The following is a 13,446-nucleotide window of genomic DNA, read 5'->3' as shown; positions in this document are numbered from 1 at the left end:
TGGAACACTGGGACTCTGTATCAGTTTGAGGGTGCATTCACAAACACATGACCAACATCAATCACTGATGAATTGTAGGCCTGCTACAACAATGAACGATTGTCACTGGTGCTGTGACATCCTATATGTTTCATCATCTTATGCAATCTTGTTATTTCCCTCATCAACAAGATCCTTCAGTCCACAAAAAGGATGCCGTATTGCCGGAGGGACATCCATCATTTTGTGGAAAGGTGGCTTTTATTTTAGTGTGGCACTTAAAATTCTGCCTGATTCTTCTGGTTCAGCGCCTCACGTGCAGACAGTAGTTCTTTCTAGGCGACTGATGAGGTCATACTGTCCTGGGAAAGTTAAGTTATCCCTTTAAATCAACAAATGATGCCGACCTCTGCTGAGTATATGAATGTGCCTGGTGGCAGATGGCAGCGTTCCATAACCCATAGACTTAGAGCACTAATCCCCACAGGGGATCATGCATCCCTGGGTCATCAGTTGCTCACACCAAGGAAGAGGGGGAGAGTGAGAGAAAAAGATAGAGGACTCTTGTTCGCTCTTAATCCCCCAAATTGAGCAAATACATTTTAGAGTTCTGCATATGCAAAAGGGGGGACTTAAGACTATCCCCAACCCTGATTAGGCCTCTATCTTATCAGCCGCCGGTTGATAGGGATGTCCATGAATAATTACGGACACCCAAGTAGAGTTCTTTTACCCGCTTGTCTTTTTGACAGCTGCAGGCAAATTTGTAAAAAAAATTGTTTACCTTTATTTTACCAGGCAAGTCAGTTAAGAACAAATTCTTATTTACAATGACGGCTCTTTGGAAGACACACTCGAGAAGTATCCCAAATAAACAAGAATCATAAGTCTATCCCAAAAACACAAGAGCGCTAAATCAAGACCACCAATAGTGGTGCGTCAATATCATGATTTTAAAAAGATTGTCACACTCCAATTATGAATTATTTTACCATGGAGCAATGTCTGACACTCGTATCATGTAGGAGTCATGTATGTGAGTGTGTGTTGAGACATATCAGCTGCTGTCTCAATCCAATCCAGAGCTATCTGTGACTCAGCAGTTGAAGGAGTAATTCCTTCATCCCCCTTCTCTGAGAGAGCGGTTCTCACAGATTCACACCTCTCCATCTGGACTTGCCCCTTTCCAAATGTCAATCACAGCAGGGACCCCCAGTTTTCAACTGACATCAGGGACAAACCCATTTTAGAAGACTTTGGGGGGGGGCCTCCCGAGTGGCGCGGTGGTCTAAGGCACTGCATTGCAGTGCTAGCTGTGCCACTAGAGATCCTGGTTCAGTCCAGGAACAACAAATTGGATGCAGTCTATCACAGTGCCATCCATTTTGTCACCAAAGCCCCATATACTACCCACCACTGCGACCTGTACGCTCTCATTGGCTGGCCCTCGCTTCATACTCGCCGCCAAACCCACTGGCTCCAGGTCATCTACAAGTCTTTGCTAGGTAAAGCCCCGCCTTATCTCAGCTCCCTGGTCACCATAGCAGCACCCACCCGTAGCACGCGCTCCAGCAGGTATATTTCACTGGTCACCCTCAAAGCCAATTCCTCCTTTGGCCGCTTTTCCTTATAGTTCTCTGCTGCTAATGACTGGACCGAACTGCAAAAATCACTGAAGCTGGAGACTCAAATCTCCCTCACTAACTTTAAGAACCAGCTGTCAGAGCAGCTCACAGATCACTGCACCTGTACATAGCCCATCTGTAAATAGCCTATTCAACTACCTCATCCCCATACTGTATTTATTTATTTATCTTGCTCCTTTGCACCCCAGTATCTCTACTTGCACATTCATCTTCTGCACATCTACCACTCCAGTGTTTAATTGGTATATTGTAATTACTTCGCCACCATGGCCTATTTATTACCTTACCTCCCTTATCCTACCTCATTTGCACACACTGTATACAGACTTTTTTTCTACTGTATTATTGACTGTATGTTTGTTTATTCCATGTGTAACTCAGTGTTGTTGTGTGTCGAACTGCCTTGCTTTATCTTGGCCAGGTCGCAGTTGTAAATGAGAACTTGTTCTCAACTAGCCTACCTGGTTAAATAAAGGTGAAATAAAATAAAATAAAAATAAATGTATTGCCACCGAGGCCTGCCGGTGTAACTGCTAAACTGCTTTCTGATTGTACACTGTACTGCATGATTGTAGTGGGTTTACTAACGTGTTAGTTCTACTATGTTGACTATGACGCAGAGGAGCAACTTTCACTTTGTGATACAAAACGAGGCAACGGTGTGCTTTAGGACCATGGTGCTTAGGCTGTTTGGAGTGTTTATCTGACTGGATAAAAATGTAATAATAATAATTATGTCCCCCCCACTTCTAAAACCAAAATTGCGCCCCTGCTATGACGTTACAATGATGTAACCTGTTTGTAGCTGTTAGCGGTCATGATATGAAGGATTGGAAAGGTTTTTTCACCTGGTCACATACAGCTGATGTGTTGTGCACTGAAATCCACAAGCGAAGGGCAAATGTGAGAAAAGGAGAGCGCACAGATATTAGTGATAAGGAATGATATATACAACTAGCAAAGTGATCATGCTGTTTTTATGGGGCTGCTATGAAAGTGAACAGTGCTTGCGTGTGATCAGGGGTGTTTTCATTCTGCAGATTCTGTTGAAAAATGTTTCTTAAACAGAAGCAAACGAAACGGGGATATACATACCTGAATTTGTCCAATAGAAACTCTCAACTGTTGGACTAATGATTATACCCTACATCAGCTCGATGCAGGCAAGAGTGTGCAAGGCTGTATGTGTCACTGTCTGTCACCTTGATTACTCAAAATTCTCTCGACCTGTGCACTTTTGTTGTAGCAACCTCATGATGGGTACAGGGAAAATTTGAGTATCATGTAGTAGCCTAAACCTATCGATGTTACATTGAGCTGGGTGAATAGAATATGAATGTCAGTCATTCAATGTGATGTAATAGAAAAAATAAGGCCATGCTCATAAAAAAAATCTTAAACGGCACCGACTGTCACTGTCATCAATAAAGCAGTGTTGAAATAAACAACAATTTCCACATTACAAGTTATGCTGTACCAAAACTAAAGGACAATTAACCTACTTTACAGGACCTTTTAATAAGACTATATAAGTACTTTTATTAGACTAACCGCACATGCATTCCATATTTAAAACATTGTGTTGTTCTTGCGTAGAGATAAAGCAATGGTCTTTAAAAACCTATGACCTGCTAAGCTAAACTTTGACCCATGATAAAGCACACTGAGTCCTGATTAACTCAGCTTTTTCTGTGTAAATCTGTGAGTTGTCTGTGCCACCTGCTATATCGACCAATGATAGGCCTACAGAGATCCATAAACTATATTTTACCATTACATGTTATCAATTTAGTCAGATCGGCTTGACTGTCATTTGAAGAGACTCAGTCTAGCCCATAGAGATCCTACTAAATTACTAGAGGGGCTATGTCATAAATCCTCAAAGTTACATAATCGGGCAAATATTCCAGCCTTCTTGGTCAAGTAGAAATCCAAAACCACTCTAATTGGAATGAATGGCAAATCAAAAACCAGTCTAATTGGAATGAATGGCAGTGGTGCCTAGGTGATACATTTGCTGCTTTTACTTATGCAGTAAATAAGAATATGTCAGAATAAGAATCTGATTTTGAATGTGAGAATCAGAATGAGATCAATGTGACTCACACATTGACACTAGTATTTGTTATTCAAACACATTTAACTCCTACATGATGTAGTGTTGTGGCATCTCACTTGTCTTGATGTGTGTTTTGTTCTATATTTGTATTTTTAATCCCAGCCCCCGTCCCCGCAGGAGGCCTTTTGCCTTTTGGTAGGCCATAATTGTAAATGAGAATGTGTTCTTAACGACTTGCCTAGTTAAATAAAGGTTAAACATTTCAAAAATGATGAAAGGCTTTGAGGTGTTATTGGCCACCAGCAGGCTTTTGGCATTCTAGCAAAAACAACCTGAGCGCTGGTGTGTGTCTCCCCCCTGTGTTTAATGAGGAACTAGATGACCCCTTGAGGCTCCACTGACTCAAGTTCCAAGTTTTAATATCACATGCACAAGTACAGTGAAATGCCTTTCTTACAAACTCAAAACCCAACAATGCAATAATCAATAACAACGTATTACTAGAAATAAACAATAAAGTATAGTATATTCAGGAAATATCTAAAAAGTCAGTTACAGTACCATATTTACATGTGCAGGGATACTGGAGTGATGGAGATACAGCTGAAGTCGGAAGTTTACATACACCTTAGCCAAATACATTTAAATTCCGTTTTTCACAATTCCTGACATTTAATCCTAGTAAAAATTCCCTGTTTTAGGTCAGTTAGGATCACCACTTTATTTTGGGAATGTGAAATGTCAGAATAATAGTAGAGAGAATGATTTATTTCAGCTTTTATTTCTTTCATCACATTCCCAGTGGGTCAGAAGTTTACATACACTCAATTAGTATGTGGTAGCATTGCCTTTAAATTGTTTAACTTCGGTGAAATGTTTTGGGTAGCCTTCCACAAGCTTCCCACAATAAGTTGGGTGAATTTTGGCCCATTCCTCCTGACAGAGCTGGTGTAACTGAGTCAGGTTTGTAGGCCTCCTTGCTCGCACACACTTTTTCAGGTCTTCCCACAGATTTTGTATAGGATTGAGGTCAGGGCTTTGTGATGGCCACTCCAATACCTTGATTTTGTTGTCCATAAGCCATTTTGCCACAACTTTGGAAGTATGCTTGGGGTCATTGTCCATTTGGAAGACACATTTTTGACCAAGCTTTAACTTCCTGACTGATGTCTTGAGATATTGCTTCAATATATCCACATAATTTTTCTTCCTCATGATGCCATCTATTTTGCGAAGTGCACCAGTCCCTCCTGCAGCAAAGTTAAATCAAATCAAAGTTTATTTGTCACGTGCACTGAATACAACAGGTGTAGACTTTACAGTGAAATGCTTACTTACAGGCTCTAACCAATAGTGCAAAAAATGTGTTAGGTGAACAATAGGTAAGTAAATAAATTAAACAACAGTTAAAAGACAGGCTATATACAGTAGCAAGGCTATAAAAGTAGCGAGGCTACAGACCAGTTAGTCAGGCTGATTGAGGTAGTATGTACATGTGGATATGGTTAAAGTGACTATGCATATTTGATGAACAGAGAGTAGCAGTAACGTAAAAGAGGGGTTGGCGGGTGGTGGGTGGCGGGACACAATGCAGATAGCCCGGTTAGCCAATGTGCGGGAGCACTGGTTGGTCGGCCCAATTGAGGCTTTTTGTCCTAGACTTGGCACTCCGGTACCGCTTGCCATGCGGTAGTAGAGAGAACAGTCTATGACTGGGGTGGCTGGAGTCTTTGACAATTTTTAGGGCCTTCCTCTGACACCGCCTGGTGTAGAGGTCCTGGATGGCAGGCAGCTTAGCCCCAGTGATGTACTGGGCCGTACGCACTACCCTCTGTAGTGCCTTGCGGTCGGAGGCAGAGCAATTGCCGTACCAGGCAGTGATTCAACCAGTCAGGATGCTCTTGATGTTGCAGCTGTAGAACCTTTTGAGGATCTGAGGACCCATGCCAAATCTTTTTCGTTTCTTGAGGGGGAATAGGCTTTGTCGTGCCCTCTTCACTACTGTCTTGGTGTGTTTGGACCATTCTAGTTTGTTGTTGATGTGGACATTGAGGAACTTGAAGCTCTCAACCTGCTCCACTACAGCACCGTCGATGAGAATGGGGGCGTGCTCGGTCCTCCATTTCCTGTAGTCCACAATCATCTCCTTAGTCTTGGTTACGTTGAGGGAGAGGTTGTTACTCTGGCACCACACGGCCAGGTCTCTGACCTACTCCCTATAGGCTGTCTCGTCGTTGTCGGTGATCAGGCCTACCACTGTTGTGTCGTCTGCAAACTTAATGGTGGTGTTGGAGTCGTGCCTGGCCATGCAGTCGTGGGTGAACAGGGAGTACAGGAGGGGACTGAGCACGCACCCCTGGGGAGCTCCAGTGTTGAGGATCAGCGTGGCATATGTGTTGTTAGGGGAGCCTCACCACCTGGGGTGGCCCGTCAGGAAGTCCAGGATCAGGTTGCAGAGGGAGGTGTTTAGTCCCAGGACCCTGTGGAGCTCCAGTGTTGAGGAATAGCTTGGCAGATGTGTTGCTACCTACCCTCACCACCTCATCACCAAAGCACCCCCACAACATGATGCTGCAACCCCCGTGCTTCACGGTTGGGATGGTGTTCCTCGGCTTGCAAGCCTCCCCTTTTTCCTCCAAACATAACGATGATCATTATGGCCAAACAGTTCTATTTTTGTTTCATTAGACCAGAGGACATTTCTCCAAAAAGTACGATCTTTGTCCCCATGTGCAGTTGCAAACCGTAGTCTGGCTTTTTTTACAGCGGTTTTGGAGCAGTGGCTTCTTCCTTGCTGATCAGCCTTTCAGGTTATGTCGATATAGGACTTATTTTACTGTGGATATAGATACTTTTGTACCGGTTTCCTCCAGCATCTTCACAAGGTTCTTTGCTGTTGTTCTGGGATTGATTTGCACTTTTCGCACCAAAATACGTTAATCTCTAGGAGACAGAATGCGTCTCCTTCCTGAGCGGTATGCCGGCTGCGTGGTCCCATGGTGTTTATAGTTGCGTACTATTGTTTGTACAGATGAACGTGGTACCTTCAGGCGTTTGGAAATTGCTCCCAAGGATGAACCAGACTTGTGGGGGTCAACAGTTTTTTTGCTGAGGTCTTGGCTGATTTACTTTGATTTTCCCATGATGTCAAGCAAAGAGGCACTGAGTTTGAAGGTAGGCCTTAAAATACATCCACAGGTACACCTCCAATTGACTCAAATTATGTCAATTAGCCTATCAGAAGCTTCTAAAGCCATGACATCATTTTTTGTAATGTTCCAAGCTGTTTAAAGGCACATTCAACTTAGTATATGTAAAGTTCTGACCCACTGTAATTGTGATACAGTGAATTATAAGTGAAATAATCTATCTGTAAACAGTTGTTGGAAAAATGACTTGTGTCATGCACAAGGTAGATGTCCTAACCAACTTGCCAAAGCTATAGTTTGTTAACAAGAAATGTGTGGAGTGGTTTAAAAACAAGTTTTAATGACTCCCACCTAAGTGTATGGAAACGTCCAACTTCAACTGTAGATATGTATTGGGGTAAGGTGACTAGGCAACAGGATATAAGATAAACAGAGTAGCAGCAGCTTGCATGTGAGTGGGTGTGCAGGTGTGTAGATTCAGTATAAATGTATGTGCATATTATGTGTGAGTGAGCAAATGATGGAGTGATTGTTTGTGTGTGTGTTGGAGTGACAGTGTGAATGAGTGTGTAGGTCCCTGTGAGTGTGCATAGAGACAGTGCAAATAGTGAAATAAAATGTCAATAAAGATACAAGCTGTCCAGGAGCCTGTTGGTGTCAGACTTGATTTACCGGTACCTCTTGCCGTGAGGCAGCAGAAAGAATTGTCTATGGCTTGGGTGGTTGGTGCCTTTGATGATTTTCCGGGCCTTCTTTTCACACCGCCTGATATAGAGGTCCTGGATGGCAGGGAGCTCGGCCCCAGTAATGTACTGGGATGTCCGCACAACCCTCTGTAGTGCCATGCAATCAGGGGTGGTGTTATTTCCATACCAAGCAGTGATGCAGCCAGATCTCAATGGTACAGCTGTAGAACCATTTCAGGATTTGAGGGCCCATGTCAAACTTTTTCAACCTCCTGAGGGTGAAGAGGCACTATCAAGCCTTCTTCACGACTGTGTGTGTGTGTTTGTTCCAGTTCACAGGACAGGACAATCTACCCCAAGAGGAAGGGAATCTCAAATGTTGTAAAAGTTTAAGGAAAAGCTCAGTATTGGAAGAAAACGTACTCAATTTCATTTTACATTTTTGGCAATGATCCTTTTTGACTTTGCATATAAGAAAATAGTTACACAAAAACAATACCAGCAAAACCAACAGCACAGGACAAGATAGTGGCAATACACATCTCCTTTGTTTTCCCCCACCTACTGTTATGTATTCTTGGGTATTTAAAATCTCTTTCGTGTCTACTGATTAAAGAACTAAACATGTTTTTACCGAACTGCAGCCTGTCGTCTTTTTTCATGTTAAAAGGAAAGGAAACGGAGAAAGGATATAGATCCACTCCAACGTTTGTTGGCCACACTAGAATCGGTGACTTTTGCGACACCTCGGGGACGTACTCGTTCTCTGCAACTAAAGTTTTGGCGCCCTTTCTGAACGCCCCTGCTCACAAGTAGACATGCGCACCTCTCATTCATCACATCGTTTCCGCTTCCTTTATGTATCCGATTATTTTTGAGAGGTCTGTTGTGTTTGTAGTTACACGTGCTGGTATTTTCCTGTAAAATGTTAAAATTGGACTCACTTTTAAGACTGAAATGTTTTGATAGCAAGTATTATCTTCCGGTTAATGGTGTCCCATTTGCCTTTGCTTAAAATATGTATAGTTTGTGAGTAAGAACGGTGTCTATGTTCGTTTGTTAGCTTAGCCAACAGTCGCTAGATACACCATCCAAGCTAGCAATAAACCGGCTAACTAGCCTTTGGCCCTTTGTCAAAAATATTGTAATGTTTATATTCTACTGCGTGATAGCAATGTTTATACTCTACTGCATGATATAATGAACTGTACGGTGAAGTTGGAGCATCTGTCTAATTTATTTTCGTCATCTTGTTTTTTTCCCCTACCACATCGGATTTTCCAACATCAACGAAGTTGAAACCCATTGTTGGTACATCATGGGAGCTTACTTGTCGCAACCCAATACAGTGAAGTCCTCTTCCAATGGGGGAAACCAAAATATGAGCTATGGCTTTGCGGCCATGCAGGGCTGGCGTGTCTCAATGGAGGTAAGATGATCTAAACAAATTGCTAGCCGAATTGGATTCCGCAGTCATTCGTTGCCAGTATGGTGTCCAACTAACTAGCTATCAGAACTAGCTACCAGTTAGCTAGAATGTTAACGAAAGGATTTGGTTCAGACAACAAAAAGTACTGTAAGTTGTCTATAATGGGCTACACGTTGTTAAACATGTGGAGCTTGGCTTAGCTATCCAACCATTAAACACGTGGCTTAATAACTATCAACGTCAACACTGGCCAGCTAGCTAAGTTTTATTTGGGCATGAATACTGATAGTTTTGTAGTTAGCTAACAATGTAGCTAGGTAGCTTTCCTGCATGTATTGATATAGATATGTAAGATGTGCAAGACTGGGCCGTTGACATTGACAATGTAAATGCATCATATTACATTTTCACATTCAAATGGCACCGGTCTGATTTCTATTATGTAGCTGTTATACTGCTCATAGAAATGACATTCCATGAGAGTAACGTTTTTGTTTCTTTCAACAGGATGCTCACAACTGCATTCCAGAACTGGATGAAGAAACAGCTATGTTTGCTGTGTATGATGGACATGGAGGTACTGCTCTTTTTATCCCGTGTGCGTACCTTGATTGTATGTTATTTGTGTTAATATCAGACATTATTAAACAAGTTATTCTAAATAATCAGTACTTGCTTTCTCAGGTGAGGAAGTAGCATTATACTGTTCCAAGTACCTTCCTGAAATCATTAAGGAACAGAAGACTTACAAAGATGGCAAACTGCAAAAGGTGAGTGCAAGAATGCATTTGCGGTATGGAAAGGAATCCTCTTGACATGGAAAATGGAACATATTGCATATATGTAAGAGTGTATATATAGAAAGTACACCCAATAAACATTGTGCAATCTCACGTTGTCAAAAGTGAGTACCTACCAACTTTGGTTCAATAGCTCTTGTATTTGTTGTCAAACTCTACTCCATAGCAGCATACATTTGTCTTAGGTGGGTGCATGTGTTTCAGGCTTTGGAGGATGCATTTCTGGCCATTGATAGCAGGGTGACCACAGAGGAAGTGATCAAAGAGCTTGTTCAGATAGCTGGCCGTCCACAAGAGGAAGCACCAAATGAAAAAGTGGCTGAAGAAGATGATTGTAAGTACGCTGTAACAACCGTCCAAGTTAAATATGTAGTTGTCATTCCTTGTGCTTTATTCAAAACAAATAGTTTGATTCAAACCCATGTGTTCCTTTCGGTCTGTTAGTGGACAATGAGGAGGCAGAACTTTTGCACGAAGAGGCCACCTTGACCATTGAAGAGTTACTCGTCCGCTATGGACAGAACCTCAATGCGATTAAACACAAGAAGCTCTGTCCGGAGGGCAAAAAAGAGTCTGGGGAAGGTGAACCACATTCCCATGGGGAGAAGGGCATCAACGGGGAAGTGGAGAGCGAGATGGACAGCAATCAGAAGGCTGATGGTGCTGGAAGTGCAACTGGTGGTGCGGGATTCTCCAAGCTGCGGGCCTGCAGGAGAGCAGAAGGGGACAGCTCTTCAGCGGCAGGAGCAGCAGGGTCCTCTGAAGGAGAAAAAGAAACCGGGCCCTCCTGCTCCTCCTCAGCAGCTCCGGCTTCAGGAGACACCAGCTCCAAGTTCTTTGAGGACAGTGACGAGTCAGGGGAAGAGGAAGACGAGGAGGGTAGCGAAGAGGAGGTGAGGGGGAAGAACTCTCCTTCAGGAGTTAAGTTCCTGTTACTCTAACTCTGGTGCCCCACCCTCTGCCTGAAGAGCTACTGGGTATTCAGGCTTTTGCCCAAACAGTTCTTACACACCTGATTAAGCTTAAAGGTCCTGGTGAACAGCTATTGGTAGAATCAGTTGATAGATTCTGGTTGGAGTAAAAGCCTGCAGAATGACTGCTCTCCAGGAGGAGGGTTGGGCACCTTTGCTGTAACTCATATTTGCTGTTCATAGATTAATCCCCCCCCCCCCAACTGGATTTTTCAACAAATAAACTGTTTAAAATATTTTTGTAATTGTGGAAAGAATGCTATGTGTGTTAACTATGTAATTACGCTTCTACAGGATGCCAGTGAGGAAGATGAAGGTGAAAACAGTGACGAGGAAGAAGACACGGAAGAGGGGGAGGACTCTGATGAAGAGAATGAGATGTGCTACCCTGGAATGGATGGAAAAGAAGAGGTAGAATACACTGCGCTTAATTTTCAACTTAAACCTTGAATGGAGAGCGCTTTATTAAAAGGATTTCTGAGTAGCCCTGGTTGTTGAAAGGTTGTAATGGGGTGTTTTGTGTCTGAAGTAGTGATTACTTTCTATGCCTCACTAAATGCAAAATATTATTCTGTGATTAATCTCCTTAGCTGTGTAGTGGGTTAATCACAGGCCCTTTAAACTGAAGGTGGCTATTTTCAGAAACTGTATGCCCTTTTTCCCCAGCCTGGCGCAGACAGTGGCACTACAGCAGTGGTGGCTCTGATCAGAGGGAAACAGCTGATTGTGGCAAACGCCGGCGACTCCCGCTGTGTCGTGTCTGAGAAGGGCAAGGCCATAGACATGTCCTACGACCACAAGCCAGAGGATGAGCTGGAGCTGGCCAGGATAAAGAATGCTGGGGGAAAGGTCACCATGGACGGTCGCGTCAACGGAGGACTCAACCTCTCCAGGGCCATCGGTAAATCGATCCTCCTGCATTTCCTAGCCCTGGCATTTGATTTCAATTATCAGGCATTGTTTCCAGAAAAAATATATATATATATATATATATATTTTTTTTTTTTGCTGTTGTAGAAAAGAAAAGACATCAGATTGAGAGGGCCTTTGTGTTTTCAGGCGATCACTTTTACAAACGAAACAAGGCCCTTGGCCCAGAGGAGCAGATGATCTCCTCAATGCCTGACGTCAAAGTGCTCACCCTCAACCCAGAGCACGACTTCATGATCATTGCATGCGACGGAATCTGGTACAGTTTGTTTGATATAGTTTTTTTTGTGTGAAATGGATCCACAGCTATATTTTTCTTCATTAATGAGTGTCATCCACAGGAATGTCATGAGCAGTCAAGAGGTTGTAGACTTTGTCAGTCAGAGAATAAAGCCTAATGCCGATGATGCTGCCAGGCCTTTGTCCTCCATAGTTGAAGAAGTAAGATTATATTTTTTTACTGTGTTGGGAAACCTCAGTTGATGTACCTGAGATCCACCACTCCCCTGTAATCATGACATTACTCATTCTTTATTTAACAATGAACTAGCGCTCTCAAACTTTATTTTGTCTCCTTAGCTACTTGACCATTGCTTGGCACCTGATACATCTGGAGATGGCACAGGCTGTGACAACATGACCTGCATCATCATCACGTTCAGCGCTCACCCTGACAGCAGCATGGCCGACGGCACCAAGAAGAGAAAGCCTGATGAGATTGTCCCAGAGAAGAACGGGAATGACAGCAAAAAGTCAAAAAGCGAATAGAACTGCCAAGTACAATAACTCCAGTCCTTTTCACAAGCCAGAACTTTACCATCTCTGAAAAGTTTAAAGACCATGGTCTCTGGGATAGGATGAGTTTTAGTTTAATGTTCCGAGACTGAAGAGAAAGTATAAAAGTAAAATGGCCTCTTTGTAATTATTGATTTTGCTTAACTGTCCTATTGGAAATGTGTCCTGTGAATCCTAGTGTACTGTTTTTGTCACCCATGCCCTTTATGTATATAATTTTCAATATTTGTTGATGGAAGAAATGCATCTTTGTAATTGTGGATCAATGTGACATTTGGTGCATACTCGTTGGACACCATTCTGTAATTACATACAAATACATTTTTATTTTTTGTGTGACAAGTGACATCTTGTCTACTTACTTTAAAAGGACAATCACTGTTTGCATGAGTCAAATGTCCCCCTAGGCAAAGAACACAAATAGATTTGGAACTACTCAATTCATGTTACATTTTGTACTAGCTGTATTTAATGAATACATTTTACATTCCTTGCACTCACATATTCCCAGAAAAATTTGCCAACCACCTCTTGAGTTAAGGCCACTATGCTATTTAAATGTCTGCCTTTGTCTCATGACTTGGTTTGCGCATAAAGATGGTGGCAACTGCCTTACATTTAGTTAATTATTTAGCAAATGCTTTTGATGGATTTAGTATAACTATTCATGGAACAAAAGCTCTTCACTTCTCATGTATCTTTGTATGCTTGACCTAAATGTCCAGTTAAAGGGTTAACCCAAATATTTTAGTACATTTTATTTTGGTACTTTTTGAGAACATTGAGTTTCACTTAAAATCCCATGAAGTATTTTTTCCCCCCTAAATCAATAAAGTTGACAAACACCCTTTTTATTTAATCAGTAATGGAGATGGAAAGGTTGCACAATCATGTAGCAAAGCACTAAAGCATCATGCCAATAGTTTCATACCTGAAGTGGTTTGGAGTTAGCCTGGGTGGGTACAAGTCTGTTTGTGCGATCATTCCACTCCCCTTGGTGGA

The 13,446-nt window shown here is 42.4% G+C and overlaps 1 protein-coding gene across 2 annotated transcripts; it reads left to right on the top strand.

Moving 5' to 3' along the window:
* The first annotated feature begins 8,327 nt into the window (after positions 1-8,327).
* On the top strand, positions 8,328-13,292 carry ppm1g (protein phosphatase, Mg2+/Mn2+ dependent, 1G). 2 transcript variants are annotated; one of them, XM_014178877.2, is made up of 11 exons: positions 8,328-8,400; positions 8,815-8,948; positions 9,456-9,525; positions 9,633-9,718; positions 9,953-10,082; positions 10,193-10,641; positions 11,014-11,130; positions 11,386-11,620; positions 11,779-11,908; positions 11,991-12,090; positions 12,229-13,292. In XM_014178877.2, exons 2-11 carry the CDS (start codon positions 8,838-8,840, stop codon positions 12,415-12,417), a joined length of 1,617 nt encoding a protein of 538 aa, XP_014034352.2. In that variant the 5' UTR covers positions 8,328-8,400; positions 8,815-8,837; the 3' UTR covers positions 12,418-13,292.
* Positions 13,293-13,446: the final 154 nt, after the last annotated feature.

The sequence above is a fragment of the Salmo salar genome, chromosome 28, assembly GCF_965601325.2.
Source record: "Salmo salar chromosome 28, fSalSal1, whole genome shotgun sequence".
Lineage (NCBI taxonomy): Eukaryota > Metazoa > Chordata > Actinopteri > Salmoniformes > Salmonidae > Salmo > Salmo salar.
The sequence above is the reverse complement of the archived record's forward strand: the minus strand, read 5'-3'. Positions and strand labels throughout refer to the sequence as shown.